Source organism: Geospiza fortis, unplaced genomic scaffold (assembly GCF_000277835.1).
Source record: "Geospiza fortis unplaced genomic scaffold, GeoFor_1.0 scaffold138, whole genome shotgun sequence".
NCBI classification, from domain to species: domain Eukaryota; kingdom Metazoa; phylum Chordata; class Aves; order Passeriformes; family Thraupidae; genus Geospiza; species Geospiza fortis.
In genome coordinates, this window is record NW_005054307.1 from 155931 (window position 1) to 174037 (window position 18107).

Genomic DNA, 18107 nt, shown 5'->3' on the forward strand with positions numbered 1-18107 from the left:
ATTCATTACAACATTAATCACAAAGTTAAATGGATGCATTTAAAATAGCAACATTAAATTTTGCACCATCAGCAATTTTTTCAAATGGAGATTCTAAACTTAAATTTTAATTTATTTGCCTTAAAAAGCGTATAGTTAAGTTTATGTCTGCATATGATTAGTCAGAGTGTAGTAAGTTACACAAATTTTATTTTCCTAGTCCTGCTTTGCTTAGGAACTATAACTCTGAAGCAGAGTAATAGGCATAGCAGCAACACTAGCTGCTCCAAACAATTTACTAGTGTGCCTTAAAATATGTGTGAAGTACATATTTGTAAATGCACTCTTAAGCCCAGGTATCTTTCATCAGGATAGCAGGGGCACCAATTATGGTTACAGTCTCAGTATGTGAGTCTTCTGTTGAATAAACTGGGACCACCATTCCCTGCATCATTAGATGACCACATTACCTATATCATTAGTGGGACAGTTTGGATCCAAACCAAGAATGTTGGGGTGGAAATACCAGATATATTAGTATCAGACACTAATACCAGTGATTTGAACCATTCAGTTCCTTAACTTATGTAAAAATCTCATGGAAGTATAGGAAATATATTGGAAAGAGGTTGATGCACTACTGAGTGTAGAAAATTTGGAGCCAGGTACTCACCATTTGTTTAGACTCTTTTTAGATACAGACAAATACAAATAAAATTAAAACTTTTTCCACAGTAACAGTGGGATCAATGTGTCAGGCTATTTCTCTGACTAGGGCTTAGACTCTGATTTCATGGGTGTTGTATATTAGAAAATCTGCATATTATTTCATGGGCTGCATGAAAGTTCTTTGGGAAGAAACCAAAACACACACACACAAAAATTCCAACAAACAAAACAAGAGTTTAATGGGTTTTTGTGGTGTATTTTCAATATAGTCAAAAACTGTATATGGTAATTGCACTACTTCAAAGTAAATGTCTTGAAAGACATTAGAGATACACTTTGGTTTTCTCATTGCCTTTCTTGCATATCATTCTTTTTTAAATGAAACTCCTTTTCAGAGGTGTAGAATTGCCCAAATTTGAAAGATGAACCCTACACCTTCCCTAAACTTCACTAAACTCTTCCACTGGATTGTTTTACAGTGAAAAGAAATGGTGTATCTAAGACAGGACACTGAAACTCTAAATCTTTTAGTGTTTTGTACTGTTTTTATCTCCTCTGGTCCCATGAAAATAAGACTTAATAGATAATGAAGCATCACCTATGAAGGAATAAAATTTCATTTATGAATGAGCTATTGAGAATATTCATTATGAGTGAGCAAAGAGAAATACAGCATGCAACATTTCCTATCATTCTTATTGCAGTATGTGAAAATTGTTTACTTTTAATTAAATAACACTTTACTGCAATCTGTAGAAAAAAACTAATAGTCAAAACTGAGCATGATAATGAGTCTTTTATATGGATGAAGAACACTGGATTTGGACCATACTTCATACTCCTTTTTGTCTGCTCTACTGGCATGTAACTTCAATCAATGTGAATGTGAGCAGTAATTTTCTTCTGCCTGGCATAATAAATACTTACATTTAAATTTTCTAGGTAGGGAAGCAACCTCAAAGCAATTTTACTGGCATAGCATAATAATGAAAACACAAGTGACCAATAGAAATTTTTTTGTTGATTCTGCATGGATGATCACAACTATTAAATGATCCATTTTTTTACTAAACTCTCATATGCTGGGATTCCAGGATTAATTTATTTTCACCATGGATTATTCTAGTGACTTTCAATATTACATTATTCATGTGCTTTTGTTCTACAAACAGTTTTCAAGACTCTTAAATGGTACCAACCTGAACGCTGTGAGATACTCAACATCACCCATAGGAGGATCCAAGCCACCTGTCCAAGCAATATTTATATTATACCCTTCACCAGGGCCACTTCCAACCTGAAAAAAAGAAATAAAATGCCAAAAAGGGAGAAAAAGCAGAAGAAGGAGGAGGAAAAGAGAGAGGGAAAGGGGAGAAGAAAAAAAAAATTCTCAAATGTGCATTAGAAACAAACATCAAACAACATGTCAGATCAGCCTTGTTTGACAAGGACTGCTCTGGGTTATGCACTTGTTCTCCACTGGTCCCCTGCTCCCAGTAGACAATTTGGTAATCTGGTGTAATTTAAAGAACCAGAGAAGGACAAGAAAATTAGGGGTAATCATGCAACGCAATTACCTGAAAGATACAAATAAAAATGGGGCTCTAAAGAAATAAACCTAACCTCATTTGGGGCTCCACTGCCGGGGAAGAAGTTGCCTTCATCATAGCGATGGAGGGAAACATACAGGATGCTGGGGTCAGCATAAAAAGCCTGCTGTGTACCGTTGCCATGGTGAACATCCTAAAGGAGAAAGAAAACAGATGACAAATGTAATAATGTCCAACTCAGTGTAGAGAGCTCAGTTCTGCTTTCTTTTACACCCCCCTCCTCTCTCTCTCTCTCTCTCTCTCTCAGTTTCTCTCCCTCTCCCTTGCCCTCCTTTTGTCTTTCCCTTTCCCCCTCCCTTCACCACCCCATACTTCCTGAACTTTCAGGCAAATTACTCTTTAATGCACTCATTTTTTAAACTGGCTTCTAAAAATCAGGAAACCATAGCGAGCGTGCCCTGGAGACTCCAGATGAGCAGTCATTGAGAAATCCCAGTCCTTTTGTACAATTAGATATTTATACACCGGCTCTTTGTACTCCTTGCCTCAGTGATGGAATCTAGCATCCTGTTTTATGGAGGAATTTTATGACTTATTAACTGCCAACAGTTCATAACCCCTCAGGCTTAATTAACTAGCCTCATTGGCCTCTGAAGAAAGACTAATGTTTAAACTACAAACTAGTATTTTGCAGAAGGATCTATGGTTTACAGAGCTTTTTCACAATTCTTGACAGAACACTAAACATAAGAGTATTCATTGATTTGCCAAGTTCCACTATTGAGGTCAAAGGCTCTGCGACCAGCTGAGTAAATTGGCTTTCTTGAAACATTCAGTTCTGTTCAGTCCCTCAGCAGTTAGATCCACATCAAAAGAGATGCCAGATGCAGAAAGGACTTCATACTTCATTTTTGCAAAATCATGACGGCAACAGTTGAAGACATAGGAATATGATCTCATTAGCTATTAAATCATCTGGCAGATAGGATGGTGCCTTCCACAATCAAGGAGTGACCTTGGTCAGCCTCCATATTTCAAACATTATATAATGACAGTGAATAAAATTCTGTCTTTAAATAAAAGGCTGACAAAGAAATGCTGACAGTATATCTATAAAACAAAGGCTGATGATGCAGACATTTCCTTTTTTTTAGTTTGTTTTCACAGTTCACTACTATTCTATGTGGTTAGACACACAAGAATTTTACAAGTGAAAATGGAAAATCCACTTGCCTTTCAGTAAAAGTTAAAAAAATAATTCTTCACTGGCATTTCTAAAAAGTTGAAAAGTAATAGATATTTTTTATTTTCCTCCTTTAAGCCATCCCTTTGAAATTTCTGATTTAGAGAATTAAGAGGGACAGACAAAGTATGCTGAATGGCAACACTTTCACTGTCACCCAGTCTGTATTTATTTTACAAACGTTATGAGGTCTAAATCCCATGTAGTGTCTGCAAAACAGAAGTCACATTCTCCTCATTATGCCTGCTCCAGGAGGGCTCAAGTTGTACCTCAAGGTGTGCACTGCCAATAGCACAGCAAGCACTGAACATTGCTCGTCCTCCTTGCCAGCTGAAGCAGCCCATGAGTTTCACCCACATTGCTCAGAACTCTCTACATTGATTGAATCCTACTCGTACTGCATTGTGCTTGACTTGGACCTCCTCTGGGACCTCTGTAGGGTAGTATTATAAGAGTTTATTTTCTTTTCTATGTTGAAAGTACTTGAAACAACATGAGGATGGAATTACAGCCCAACTGTGACAATGCCAAGGTTAAATGTAACACATGAGACATGCAAAGGAGAACACACTGGTATGAGGCTGTTGAAGATTTCAAGGCAGACAGTCTAGTGTTAAATGGTTCTGACTGGCAAATGAAGTAAAATCCAGCACGCAAACTAATCCCAGAATCCCATTCAGTCTTCAGCTGTGACAGAGCTAATTGGTTTACTCCAAAACAGACTCAACTCCTACTAGCATAAATGCAAGTATGGATGATCCTGGAATGAGGATTTCAACAACCTGACAAGCTATGCTGGGCATATAGATCTGCAGGGATACAGTAGGACTTCACTTTGTTATTTTTATTAGTCTTTCTTTTCCATACGTATTTGGGGCTTTAGATATATTCTTTCTGTAACAGTTTCCAACACAGAAGGAAAAATGTTAAAGGGGCATAGAGATATTTCTTTTCCTTATTACTTTTTTTTATTATTCAAATCTCAAGCTAGCTTTCTTGTTTAAACTTTGATTCCACTAAGAGCTCTTTTTTGAAGAGCAGTTAACATCTCTGATTAGACAAAGGAATGTGTTCTTTAAGACTGCGGATGTTAGCATGAGGGAAATGAGTTCATATTATGCCCTTAGTGGATCAAATGTATTCAGGGTATATAAGACAGTTCAAAACCAGAGATTTATGCAAATGGTGGAATGAGGAAAAAAATACTGTCAGATAGGTCTTTTATTTTACTGTATAAATAGATTAAATAGATGAAGGGAAGATTGACAATTAAAAAGTTAAGAATTTATATATGAAGACATGAAGCAGATATGGAGACTACACTTAATTTGTAACTAGAATACACTTTAGTGTGTGGGACTGGATATTACTTTTTAATATTTATATTGTAGTAACATGTACAGCTGCCAACTTGCATGAGGTCCTGCTGTGCTAGTCACTATCAAAATATAATCTTAAAGGTTAATTTCAAGTCTAACATCTGTAATTCCATTCTTTCCTTCAGATACCCAAACTCTGTTGGTGGGAATAAAGATGTCACTATTAACTTGTTCATTCATTCAGTTTAGCCTGTGATTTATCCATAGTTTGCATGCACAAGAACTTTTCCATATGAATTTTTGTACATCATTGCTCTGACCATGGAGCAGACTAGGGACTGGACTGCAACTGCTCCAGGAATGAAGTCATCTGTGTCAGCCATATATTTCTTCCCTTTCACCCACGGAGTTTTTCTGGTCAATGGGACAACTGCAGAAAAGCTGAACATTCCCTATCTACTTTCCTGGGTAAAGATAGACAGCTTCACAGGTAATCATTTGCACAGGTAATGATTTGCACATTTAACCTTGCCTTGAAAAACTGAAGCTGAATTTCTAAGTGCTTATTGGCTAAATATATCAAAGGGAAGTGTTTTGGGTTTTTTCCCAACAAGGCAAATATAACATTTACAGGCAAAAAGACTTTAAAACAATCACAAACTTTGAGTAGGCTTTTCCTATTAAAAATGAGAATAAACAGAGAGTTCACTTTCGACCAGAATTTACAGCAATGAACTGAAAGATTCAAGTCAGCAAACAGACATAACATACAGTAGAAGTGAATTTTTCAGAAATAATAGTTTCTGGCAGTTTATGATTATGTTTCTAAATGACAGCAGAACAATCTGAGAAATATTTCAAAAACATTCTAAGAATATTTAATCTACACATATACTTAGTCTGCCACTCATTTTTCACTTACCATTCCTTCTCCCACACTCCCCCTTTCTCTGCTTCTCTTCAACAGTCAGTACGCATATTTAACTGAACAAAAGTGCTAGATGGTAAGGCCATGACTCCACAATAAGATTTAATTATGAGTGCAGATATGAACAAGATTTAGACTATTAAGCTCTGCACTTCAAAAACCCTTTAACATATTTTGTCTTTAAATCTTTTATCACCTGCAAAAATTAATTAAGTGCAGATGTAACAGGTTAGGTTTTGATGCCAGGGTTCATTTCCTGTCTATGCTTTGTCAGACACCCTATTACACCTCGTCATGAACTGTAGGAAAACAAAAATGGTGCTCATAAATCAGCATTCAACTTTCCTTGGGCTCTGCATTGGGCTGATCCTTTGAGTGCAAGGCAGAGCTCCAATTCATTATTCATGAAAATAATATAGCCAACATGCCAAATGTCATCTGTATTTAAATAATCCATTTGTTAAATTTATTAAGTATTGTGTAAAATGCCTTCTATTAAAATACAAGACTAATCCAATGAAGTAGATTTTTAATCACATAGGTTTTCTTCAGGGAACCACCAAAACCTGGAATACATGACTGGAAAACTTCTTGGGGGAACGACCTGTCAATTTGTTTAATAATATCAAAGTTATACAACAAGTCAAATCATTGCAAACTGGGGAAAGTTTGTTACCAATGCAACAACATTCTTTAAAGAATATCTGACTACTTAAAGTTTCTATTCTGTTGGGAAAAGTAAACTTGGATTCTGTAGGGTTATTTTAACAGTGGAAGTATCAATTCATTTAAGCACCATAAAAGTTGCCCTGATCTGTGCCTTCTTCTCATTAAATTGCAGTTAACACCATTAAAGTGAAACATAGATGTTTATAGCTTCAGTACTGCCATCCTGGCTTTAATGAGTTCCCAAAATCAGAGGAAATGCACACCTTTATTACTTGTAGGTATTAAAAGCAGGAAAGTCTGACTTATAAATATAAATTCATTATCTTTCATCTAGATGCACTTCGAGTGTGATGCTTGCCAAGAATACATACCAGATCTACAATCAATATCTTGCCTATATTTAGCTTGTCTCTCAAGTATTTGGCAGTAATTGCAATCGAATTAAAAAAGCAGAACCCCCTGTGGAATAGAGAAGAACAGAAAAAAGAAAGCAAATCAGTCAGGAAAACAGCTATAAATAATGTTCAGAGCATTTAAAAAAATGCTATATGATCTCTGAGGCCATAAATCTGCTTCTGGGAGTACCTAGAAAGCCTTTTCAGTCATCTGCTAGCAATTACAGTTCTTCAGAGACATGCACAATGCAGGTGATTGCCAGTAACCTTAGTGCTCCAAGATGGGCAATATTCCCTGGTACTTACATGGCTGTTGATTCTTCAGCATGATGGCCTGGGGGCCTTACAACAGCAAAGCCATTCTGTAAGAACAAGATAGGTTTTCAATTATCAGCTTAAAAAAATACTTGACTCAGAGCAAAACAGAGCAGCAGGCAGAGGGGATTGAAATCTATTAGAGCTTCTTGAGCACTTTTTCTATCCAGTCACCCTTTCATAGTACTGCCAGAAATAATACTGTTGAGAGCAGTGGCAAATAAGCTATTTAAATATACACTAGTGCATGCATACATACACACACAACATGATCTAAGGAGGAGGAAAAAGGCAGGATGAGAAAGCCCTGTTATGAATTCTGTTGTTTAGAATTCGTATTTAAGATGAAGATCATCTAAGATCATGTAATCCTAATTTGATCTATCTTGAGATCCTTCAAAGTAGAAGTAGCTTAAAGTATATATTTTACATGATTAGCCATTGTTGATCTTGCCTCTGTGTAGACTAAATGATAAATTCAGATCCACACATACACGTAATTTCTATCAGTATAAAAAAGATGACAATGAACGCCCCATATTTCTGCAAACCATAAATTACACTTTGGAACCTGCCATGCTCACAAGTTAATAGATTCCCTGAAGTCAATTTCTAACACACTTTCTGGAACTGTATGTACATTTCATAAAGTACAGCACTGGGATCAGTGATGACCAAGGAATTTTTTGCCTCTGGAGTCACCGAAGATAAAAGAAAAACAGAATTTCCATCCTTCCAGTGTGGGTATGGTAAAGGGAAAATGTAGAAGTGCTGGCAAGGTAGCTCTATTCAGAAAATCAGATTATATGTTCAAGAAGCAGTGTCTCCTATCATATCAAATGTCTCTTACAACAGCTAGATTCAGGAGAAATACCACTGCTTCATAGTACATCCTCTTTATTTCAACTACCTAAGGTAGTCCTTCTATTCAGTTATATATATGCCATCAAATAAGACAACTACCATATACATAAAAATAAGAAATTATAATCTGTACATGAGATATCTGCCCATGAGATATCTTGTATTTTCACATAGCTTCACACAAACACTAGAGGTGTATGTATGCCTGCATGACCAATCAAGCATTGTATTCTCAGAGAGGAAGGGACAGGAAGAAAAAGGTTGTAATACTTCTGTATTTTATGCATCAGTATTAAGGTATTCCAGTTTGATATACTAAAACTTGATAAATGTAAATGTTTCTTCTCTTACCTGAGAAAAACATAACAATCACTTAAACTTTCACTCACAGTGGTGTAAATACAGAGGGACATGGAAGTTAATAGTTACATTGGTTCCTGTGAATCTGTTTATTTACAATCATATGAATGCATGGTTTGTGTGTACCTATGGAATTGCCTACCTATTTTGCTTCACTGGCATTTATTTATAAACAAATACTACCATCTTGTCTTATTTAATTTGCTGCTAGATGTAACCCAAGCAGACAGCTGCCAAGTTTTGTGGAGCATGGCCAAGGTTCTATCAGAGTTCAGTAAACCTAAAGTACAATACCAAGGGAGTGCATGTGTAACAGTGCTTCTTCTGGCCACCATTTAAAGAATCTGAGGGATTTGACATAATTACTTATTTTACATTGTGTCCAAATTAAAAATACAAACCCAAACAAACAAAACACAACAACCCAATAATTAAAAGGCACAAAAACTATACATGTTAGTATTCATGACTTAAAGAAGAATTTGGCAAAGAACTCTTTTGTAGCCTTTATGAAAAAACAAAGTATGCTGATGAATGTCAGGATAATGAGCTGAAAAAAGACTCAGCAAAGAGGGTATTACTAGAGAAAGAGCATGATGCTACCTGCATTTTCTTCTCTCAGTATTTTCAGGAATTTGGAAAAAGTCCATGAAAGGCTTACAGCTGCCCCTGCTCAGCTAACAGCTCATTATCATCTAACTTTATCAGTATTCCCAAAAGATCAATATAATTAAGATGATTATCTCTAGGAGGATTTCATGGGGCAATATAGAGACAGAAAATATCAGCACTGCTGTTTTTGACAATATGACAGTTACACTGTAGGCTTCTCTTCTGTTCCCTTTGACAAGGCTCTTTGGAAGCCCTGTTTTATTACATCTAGGTAATTTCTGGAATCAAAGCTTTATTATTACAGTTCTCCACCAGCACAGAGGATATTCACAACAGGGTCGTGACCACTTCTTATGAGTTTTTACATCACAAAAAGTTTGGTATTCACATGGGAAATTTTCATATTTTAAGAAATACTGAATATTTTAAGAAATACTGTGCATATGTTACACTGATGATAAAATACATAGTTGAATTATACCAAACACTGAAAACTAGTTACCATACAGAATTATTGTCAACTTTTGTGCAATTGATAAAACACTTAATTTCTCCTACTTTCAAACCTTGCATGAACACAGCATACATTAGTACACTGTAACATTATTGTTTTATTATTTAGGCAATTTTAAATACCAGACACTGAGCTCAGTAGACAGTAGAACAGCAGACTGAAAAGCAAAAATTTGCTTTAAAGATAGAAAGACTAACACAGAGCAATATGTTGAAAATGAAGCCAGCACACATAAATTCAAAGCTTTTTTGTATAGAGCCTTATTTATGTTAGGATACAGACACCTTTATAAGTAGACAGAACATTAAACTGACTGACAGACATGAACATTACAAAAACGATTCATGTCTGTGACATTATGTGGTTACCTTTATTTAAATTTGAGGATTAAGAATAAAGCCTGAATAGAGATATTCTAAAATCTGTGCACATTTGAACAACAAAGGAAGAGAAGTCTGCCCAGACTCAGTTTACACAGGAGATCGACTGAAGATAAACCTGCTGAGCTGGACCTTTAATGAAAACTAAGAAAAATGTTAGTCTTTTTCCACAGTCAGCTAAGTATACTCCTCTTTCATGAGTCTAAATAGGTAGTTGGATGCTTGATTTCCAAAGAACACAGGTGTACATCCTACTGTGGCCTTCTTGTCTTTGGTGGTCAAGTTAATCTAATCCCTTTCTGTAGTGTTCGTGGTACAGTGTTGGTTTACATCAAGCTTGGGCATCTACTGTGCCTCTCCATGAACCTTTCCAAGACAAGTACTCAAGACCATACCACAACATGAGTGGACAATTCAGGGCTTAGAACTGACCATCCATTGCAGAGTTCCACTGGTGTTTCTATTACATTACCTCCATACAGGAGGTAAAACTAGATACAGACAATTTTTCTCGAGGGCAATATGTGGCAAGGTGTGAATGATTCTTCCTTTCTCAAGACAGTGTTGAGAAGCTTGGTCTGCCTAGATTCCAAGTGAACCAAGAGTTATCTGGGCAGTCAGGTACTCCAGGTATGGTGAGAAGCCTCACTGAAAAGCAGTGCATAGTAGTTTCAGCCTAGTACAACCCTAGGAAAATCATCTGGCTTTTTGTAGACTTCGAGAAAAGCCAGCGCCATGCAAAAAGCAGAAATAAACCACAGCAGGTATGCCAAGAGCACTTATTGAAGTAGTAGAAGACTCAGGTTCAACTTCTTGAACATGGGGATGAATTTGTAATTTTTTTTCCCACACCACTTTGTGTATTTAGATTATGTGGTCCATAAAATAGATATTGACACACATCTTTTCAGTCTAAGCTTTCTAACAATAGGTCTGGAGTCATGCTCTTCCTCAGCTTTTATTCAAACACAAAAAAATTGTTAATTAATATTAGAAATTGAAGGTCTTCTTGTATTTTAAGCTGTAAACCCCTGTATGAATGAGCAATGACGTCTATGTCATCTATTCAACAGGCAAGAGGCACTGAAAGAGCAGAGGCTTCATATGAAAGACGTTTTACTGTGTGGGTGACCAAGCAATACAACAGCTTGCCCAGAAAAGTTGTAGAGTCTCCATTCCTGGAGATAAACAAAGGCCATCTGGACATACACCTAGGCAACTAGCTCTAGGCAGCTGTATTTGAGCAAGGGAGGTGGATAGAATGACCTCCTGAGGTCACTTCCAACCTCACCTGTTCTGTGTATTTTAGATGGAGACTGGGTAACTAACTGGGGGTCTGAATTCCACACTTGAAGCTCAACTTGCTCCTAAGGTTAGGTGTTGGAAGTTTTTAATTTCTACTTGTCCAAATCCCTTAACCTATCTCACAGTTAACTCTTAAAACTATCAGTGCTTAAACAAGGCAGTCTTGGACATGCACTTGTTTCTAATGGAAAGGTCCTATTTTTTGCTCCAATGTGCACATTTCAGAATGAGAATTATACAGAAATGTATAATACATCATTATACAGAAATGTATCAGTTTGTCATGTCAGAATTTATATTCCCCGAGTCATATATATATATGTATTTATATACTCATATCCTTATAAGTCATATAAAAACCCTATTTCTTTATATTTAAAAGGTGGTCCATACAGTGTAGCTAACAGGTCTAATCCCTAAAGTGGCCTTAGTGCCATCCTTAACTCTGCCATCTCCGGTGTAGCCAAGACCTATAATAACAAACATCAGGGCTGCTTTAAGTCTTGGCTGCCTTCAAGAATCCACTTGCAACTGCTACCAGGAAGAAGATAACCATATTCTTATCAGTGCCACATGCTGTAACACAATCCCAAGTTATGCCATCCATCAGGGAGGTTAAGCATGAGAATGAGTGGTGTAAGGCTGAGGCACTCCTTGGGCACCTGTTTGGGACAATTTTACAAGCTACTTATACAGCCAGAGCAGGAGTCAGCACTTGGCCCCAGGAGTCTATGAATGCAGTGAACAAGAACCTGTGATTTAACAGAGTAGCATGTAGATTTGCCAAAGAAACAGTAATGGACATGAGGGAATACTATTTTGTCTTGCAGAGGAAGCTAGTAGAGGCCAAGTACACAAAAATGGACATAAAACACTTAACTTTGATGGAAACAAAGAGTTCCCTGTCTGCTTTCCTGTAGCCCTAAGTGGATAGCATCAGAAAACACACATGAAAAGCTGGTGCTTGCAGACTAGCTCAGATACAACCATGACGTCCTGTTTAGCCACAACTAGTGTTAACTATATTGGGAAAGAAAGCAGACAAAAGTGTTTTAGTACAGAGTGGTCATGGAGGTAAGCCATGTACCCCACATATAATGAAAGTTGTCTGATTATATGAAATAATAACAGTCACTCAGCTATAAATATAACCATAATTGCTGGGATAGAGTATCTAAGAGATGGTTTAATACAAAATTTTGCAATTTTTCTAACTTTGTAAAAGCAAAGAATACAAACTACTATCTAAAAGATTTCATTGGTAACTTTGATTGAAAGTTTTTATCAATAATATCTTTATGATTAAAATAAGTAAAATAAGTATTCATTTGCTACTGTTTCTTGCAGGCATGCATTGTTCAAAATGCATTGTTCAAAATGCAGTGGATGGATGTGGAAAAAATGCCTCTTTTTGTGGCTGTCTCACATCACTTGGAATTTTTTTTTAAGCAAAGTGAGATTTTTATAGGGCAGAGGGTGAAAAGGTAGAAGCAAGGGTAGGGAAGAGCTTGCAGGAGAAATACTGTCCAGGAGGCACCTGGGCACAGAGCACATTTCCGGAAAGGAGATTTTTGTAGGCAGCCAAAGGAGCTGTGTGGGGTTTTGTGTTGTTCAGGCAGACATGTAAATTTGCTGCCCTAAAGTTTCACTGGAGGAAGGACACTGTCAGACTAGGGAGACATTTATTTTCTGCTCTTTTTGCTTATTTTGTCTTTAGAATGATAATTTTGTTTTATTTTGTTTTGTTGCAAGAAAACCTAGCAATAGTGCTGTTAAATATGGCTGAAAGATTGTTATTCAGAATACTTCCAAAACTAGAAAACTAAGAACTTGGGGGGAAGAGAGGTTGATTAAGCTAATTCTGTTTATTCACTAGTTTAGTACTACTTACCACATGATGATTCCTCCATAGCCCTGGGTGACAAAGGCCTTGAGAACAGTAAAAACCAAGCTCATTTGGAATGAGAGCTTCAAGTTCAATTTAAGTCATCTGTGGATTGTACAAAGACACCAGAATAGCAACGACCAAATTCAGGAGGTTTACTTTGGTATTGATTCAACCTGACATATCAGAAAGAACAATCCCAGGAATGTATCAGATTCTGGTTCAGGGGAAACTCATGCAATTGCTTTCATTCTGTTAAATGACCCTTAGCTACCAACAGGGCAACTTTACATGTTTGTGTGAGTGTGCGTGTGCACACCCACATATGATAGGGTAGAAAAATGGATTTTGCTTCTCTTGATTCAGCTGAAGTGGATATTCAAGACAGTCTCAGACCATGCTTTTAACTTATGTGCCTTTCTTCTTGAGTGTTCTTTTGAAAAATTGCTTCCGAATTCACTCAAACTTTTTTTTTTTAGCAAATCCTACCAGCTCTTGATAGTATTTTGTGTCAGTCTCTTCTGTTTCAAGTTTGCCAAATTAAAAAAAAATATACAGCACTACATGTTTCTATCACAGAGAACAGTGCTACTTTCACCAAGATTTACATATTTAAAGGATATGCAAAGTAAACTAGACAGCAATCCTTATTATAGGTTCCTTATTTAAAAACTTAATCCGACCTTATAATAGTACTGAAGGGTTCATCTGAGGCTGAAGAAAAATGTTTCAGCAATGTTCCTTCGTATTTTCAACAGTTACATGTTCTGCTCTGGCAGTGAGTTATCTATGATGAATAAAAGTCATCTCCCATTGGGAGAATGACTCCCATCTCCCCTTTGGTAACCTCTCCCAAAAAGAGGTTTTATTTGGTATACTCTTTTTAAATTATATTTTTCACCTGTATAATTTTTATTCCTGCCAGTCAATTTAAAGATATTGAGGATAGACAGACAGAGAAATGTACAATTTGTTATCAGAAAATAAATTAAAGCACATTTAATCTTCACAAAGCAACACAAAATAAAACAACTATCACAAGAACAACTAATATTTTGGAGGACATTATTCAATGAAGTATCATTACTGCAAAATTATTATACTAACCTAACTGAACTCCAGCTTTTTTAATGTAGTATTAACCATTTCATAAATATCAAATATATGGCAACAAAACAGGTGCTGGCATCAGCATAAATAATTTGGTTAACAAAATGAAAATATCAGCAACCTAAACTTTTTCAGGAAAAATAAAAACAGCGATTTCATAAGATAAGTCCTAAAGATAAGATTCTTTACAAGTTCGAACAGTTACAACTGAAATCTGAAACTCAAAAGACCACAGATGCAGAAACTCTCCTTTTTTTCTCCAAGACTTTTCTAATGTGTGGTTTGTAGAACCTCTGTACTTGTCCAACTGGGCAGCAGGAGGGACGTGCCTGCAGTGTAGGACAGATGCAGAGGCAAGGGAAGAGTCTGCTGGTGCACAGCTGCTTGTGAGTGAAGTAGCACAGCAACAGGGAGAGGAGGTGCACTGAGTTAAGCATCACAATCGATGCTTGGGAAGCACTGGGCTGGGCAGTAAATGAGAAGGGAAGGCAGGACAGCACCTTACAGTGCCACATCCTTTGGCAATGAAAGAGAGCAATGAGAGCCTCAGGAGACACTTCCAGGAAAGAAATGCCCTCTGTCTGCATCTTTTTGGGCCCTCTTTCTGAAGGTGAGGTCATCAGGTAGAGGCTAGAGACAATGGTTCATGAGATACACTGCATGCAAGAAATCATATGCTGGGCACTACCTCTATTTCTTCCACAAGCACTAATATATCATAGGATGTCTCTTATCTGATAAAACAATTTATTGGCTATAGCTAAGGACTGTGGTGGAATTCTATTCACCCAGATCCGCATACTCCCCTCTTCAAAAAGTCTGTAAGACAGGCAACAGACTATTAGAAGCTTTCTACATAAATCTGTTCAGGGAATGAGAAATGACCAAACATAGACACATTAAAACAGACAGACAGAAGAGGTGTGTCTCTGATTCCACATAACATAAATACCTCCTTGTGCATCAGCAGCTTTCCTAATTACAAACACCTCAGGAAAAGGTAACCTTCATGCAATAATGAGGCTCATCTTCTACTGTAAAATTGCCAAGAACACATTCATCAGACATGTAAATTAATGAAAAAAGGAAAAGCATAGCATTTGACTTAGTATAACATCACACTTATAGTACATTGATATATTTCAGTAGTGGTGTGATTCTTTATTAAATACTAGCTCAAAAGTATATCAAATGGATATTAATGACTGTTTATGATATTATTAAGCAGATCCACAGAATGCTTAATTTTAACAATTGTATATAATTAAATAAAAAACATCCAGACTAAAACTTCCCAGAGAAGTGGCAATTTGTCTTAATTAAAAAAAAAAACACCCCGAAAAACCTGCACCACTGTTAATTACTATTGTGGCTATTGTTTTACATCCCTAGTACTGCCACACTGATGTTTTTCCCAGTGATCAAGGAGATCAAAGAAATCTGATGTCTCACAAGGGGTTTGAACTACAGCAAAGAGAATTCCTCTTAATTCCTTGTCAGTTTTTGAACACTGTCCAAATCAGATGAACAACATCTTGCTGTTCTCAATGAGACTTGTGTGCAATGGGACTGATAGTCTCAGGAAATTCAGAATAAAGTAAAGAATTTTTTGCCCTGTATATGAGTTTGACTCATGCCCAGCTCTGTAATGAATCTCCCAATTGTTCTGCAGACTTTCATGGTTTATTTTTCAGTCTCATCTCTTTTCTTAGCAACATAGTTCCAACCACAATCACTTTGTGCCACAGCAAGCAATATCAGTAGAGACCATGGAATACGCATCGACATTGAAATGTCCTGTCTTTCCTGAAATGAACTTTATATGTCAGATCCCTATCCATACAGGGCACTTGATGTTTGTTTCCACACTCTAGCCCAGCACTGTTGTAAAAAAAATGTGGGGTTTAAATTGATTGAATTGACACCAAACTGCCAGTACACCATCTGATAGCAATCCACAGTGGTAAACATCCAGGGAACTACCATGGTACGCTTCTCTGCTGTGCTCATCTTGCTGTTAACATGTTGTGGAGCTGTTATAGCTTGCATGCAATTCTTGGAAGGTTCATTTTTTGTCACCCAAAAATTCTGAAGCTGTAGCAGATCATTCCAGATTCCCATCAGAGCTTAATCCTCCCACTCAGTGCTCACAGTACAGGCCCCAAATGGTTGCTTCACATGCATATCTGCTCAATGAATGCACATGAAAGTGGTCAACTTCATCTTCTTCCCCTCAGATTTTCAGAAGTACACTACAAGATTGGTATTTTTCCAAACAGAAACAGCTGATCAACTTATTTTTCTACAGATAAAATGCAGGAAGATGGAAAAGGAACATGGAAAAGCACAAAGGTAGACTGGAACACACAGACCTGTATGGGTCTACAATCATGGAGATTGTAGAGAACTCCAGAAACCACTGCAAAACCCCCCCAGCGCAATTTATGATATGAGAGTATTGAGAGTAACTTGCTGGCAAACCCTGGGTTTGAATGGATGCAGTGACAATCCTGAGTGACAATGCACACAGGATGATTGTGCCAAAATAGCTAATGTCTGGACTGTTGCATTTACAGAACTTCTGCTAAAATGCTTTCCTACTGACAGTCAGGCATTAATAACCTTTCCATAGCCTTAAATGAAAAATACCACATGCAGATTGATAGTTCATACAGATGCCATAGAGGCATGTAAATCACTGGGCTTCATGCTGGAAATCTAGGAGCAGGTTACATAAACACCTATAAGGAATGACAGGAATATTCACAATTCTCTTTCACAGCAAATCCCTTCAATTTCTGTTTTTCTGATGATTTGGTTTAAACCAATTGCTGGACATACTGAAAAATTTCCTTTCCTATGTCTCAACTTGCAAGTTGCATGAGACTTCAGTTCTTTGTATTGTAGAAAAATATTCTATTTAGGATCAACAATAATGTTACATTAAACTACAAAACTAGTTCTAAATATAGAATATCTAATACTAAATATAAAATATTTGTTTACAGACTCCTGCAACACCAGTAGAAAGAGAAGTCTCACAATGGCTGATGATTCTTTTCAGCTGTCTATCACACACTTATTTAAGCAAGAGCATTCACACTGTGTGAGACACACCACAAATGTACAGAGGTAAGAGATAAAGATTCTGCAGTGGACCTCACTCATGTCAAGTGCACACAGGACGTATCTCACTATTCTTACCAAAACTTGCTTTTAAATTGCCTTGGACAGTGGTGTGTGTCCTATAATTTCTAAATATACGAACTAGCTGAAAAAAATCCTTGTTCATTATTCCTGTGTGTGGAACAATGCACAGAGAGTTACATATCTTACTATGCCCAAAAAAATCTTAAAGGGGATGAAGAACCCATCAGAAAAGATACACAACAGGATTCCATTCAATGCACCCTGCCCCTGATCTTTCAAAGTTTGTACATTTTGTGTGGTACCTGAACACAAAAATTCAGATAAACATAAAAATATAAAACTGCATTTTATTATGTCAGAGCTATAGTACTGAATTTCACCTATGCTTTTAAAACCCTGATACATTCTGTATCTATCTAAATATATACATGTGTATCCATTCCCACATGGGTAGCTAACATTTTGATCGAAATGAGAGAAATACACAGGAAGAAAATTTTCCAAACAGAATTTGTAATTTTAGAAATCATCATGCAGTGTTAATTTAAAAATCTTTATTTCCATCTTGATTCTGGAAATAGGACTAAATCCATTAGTGTGTGGACTGGAAAGCGAATAAACAGTTTCATTAAGGAGACATGTTAGCTCCAACAATGTTTATTGGGGCAAGCCTGCACTCCGGCTGCATATGGTGTACCTTTAAATAGGGCCGTTAAAATACCAAATAAAATGTCAAAGTCTGTCAGGTCTGGAGCTTTTATAAATTGTTTAGACTGGGGATAATTTGGGTTTTTTACATCATGCCTCTCAGATCCGGCGGCACGGAGACAGCAGTGGGAAGGGGCCCGGCAGCAGCAGGG

The 18107-nt window shown here is 36.8% G+C and overlaps 1 protein-coding gene across 1 annotated transcript in view; it reads right to left on the minus strand.

Moving 5' to 3' along the window:
* The window catches only part of HDAC9 (histone deacetylase 9), a 275406-nt gene that overhangs the window by 94696 nt on the left and 162603 nt on the right, over positions 1–18107 (minus strand). Inside the window, exons 17-20 of the mRNA XM_031066816.1 lie at positions 7059–7114; positions 6729–6816; positions 2272–2391; positions 1848–1945 (exon numbers count right to left, since the gene is read on the minus strand). Coding sequence (XP_030922676.1) covers positions 1848–1945; positions 2272–2391; positions 6729–6816; positions 7059–7114 — 362 coding nt within the window. The remainder of the gene's footprint in view (positions 1–1847; positions 1946–2271; positions 2392–6728; positions 6817–7058; positions 7115–18107) is intronic.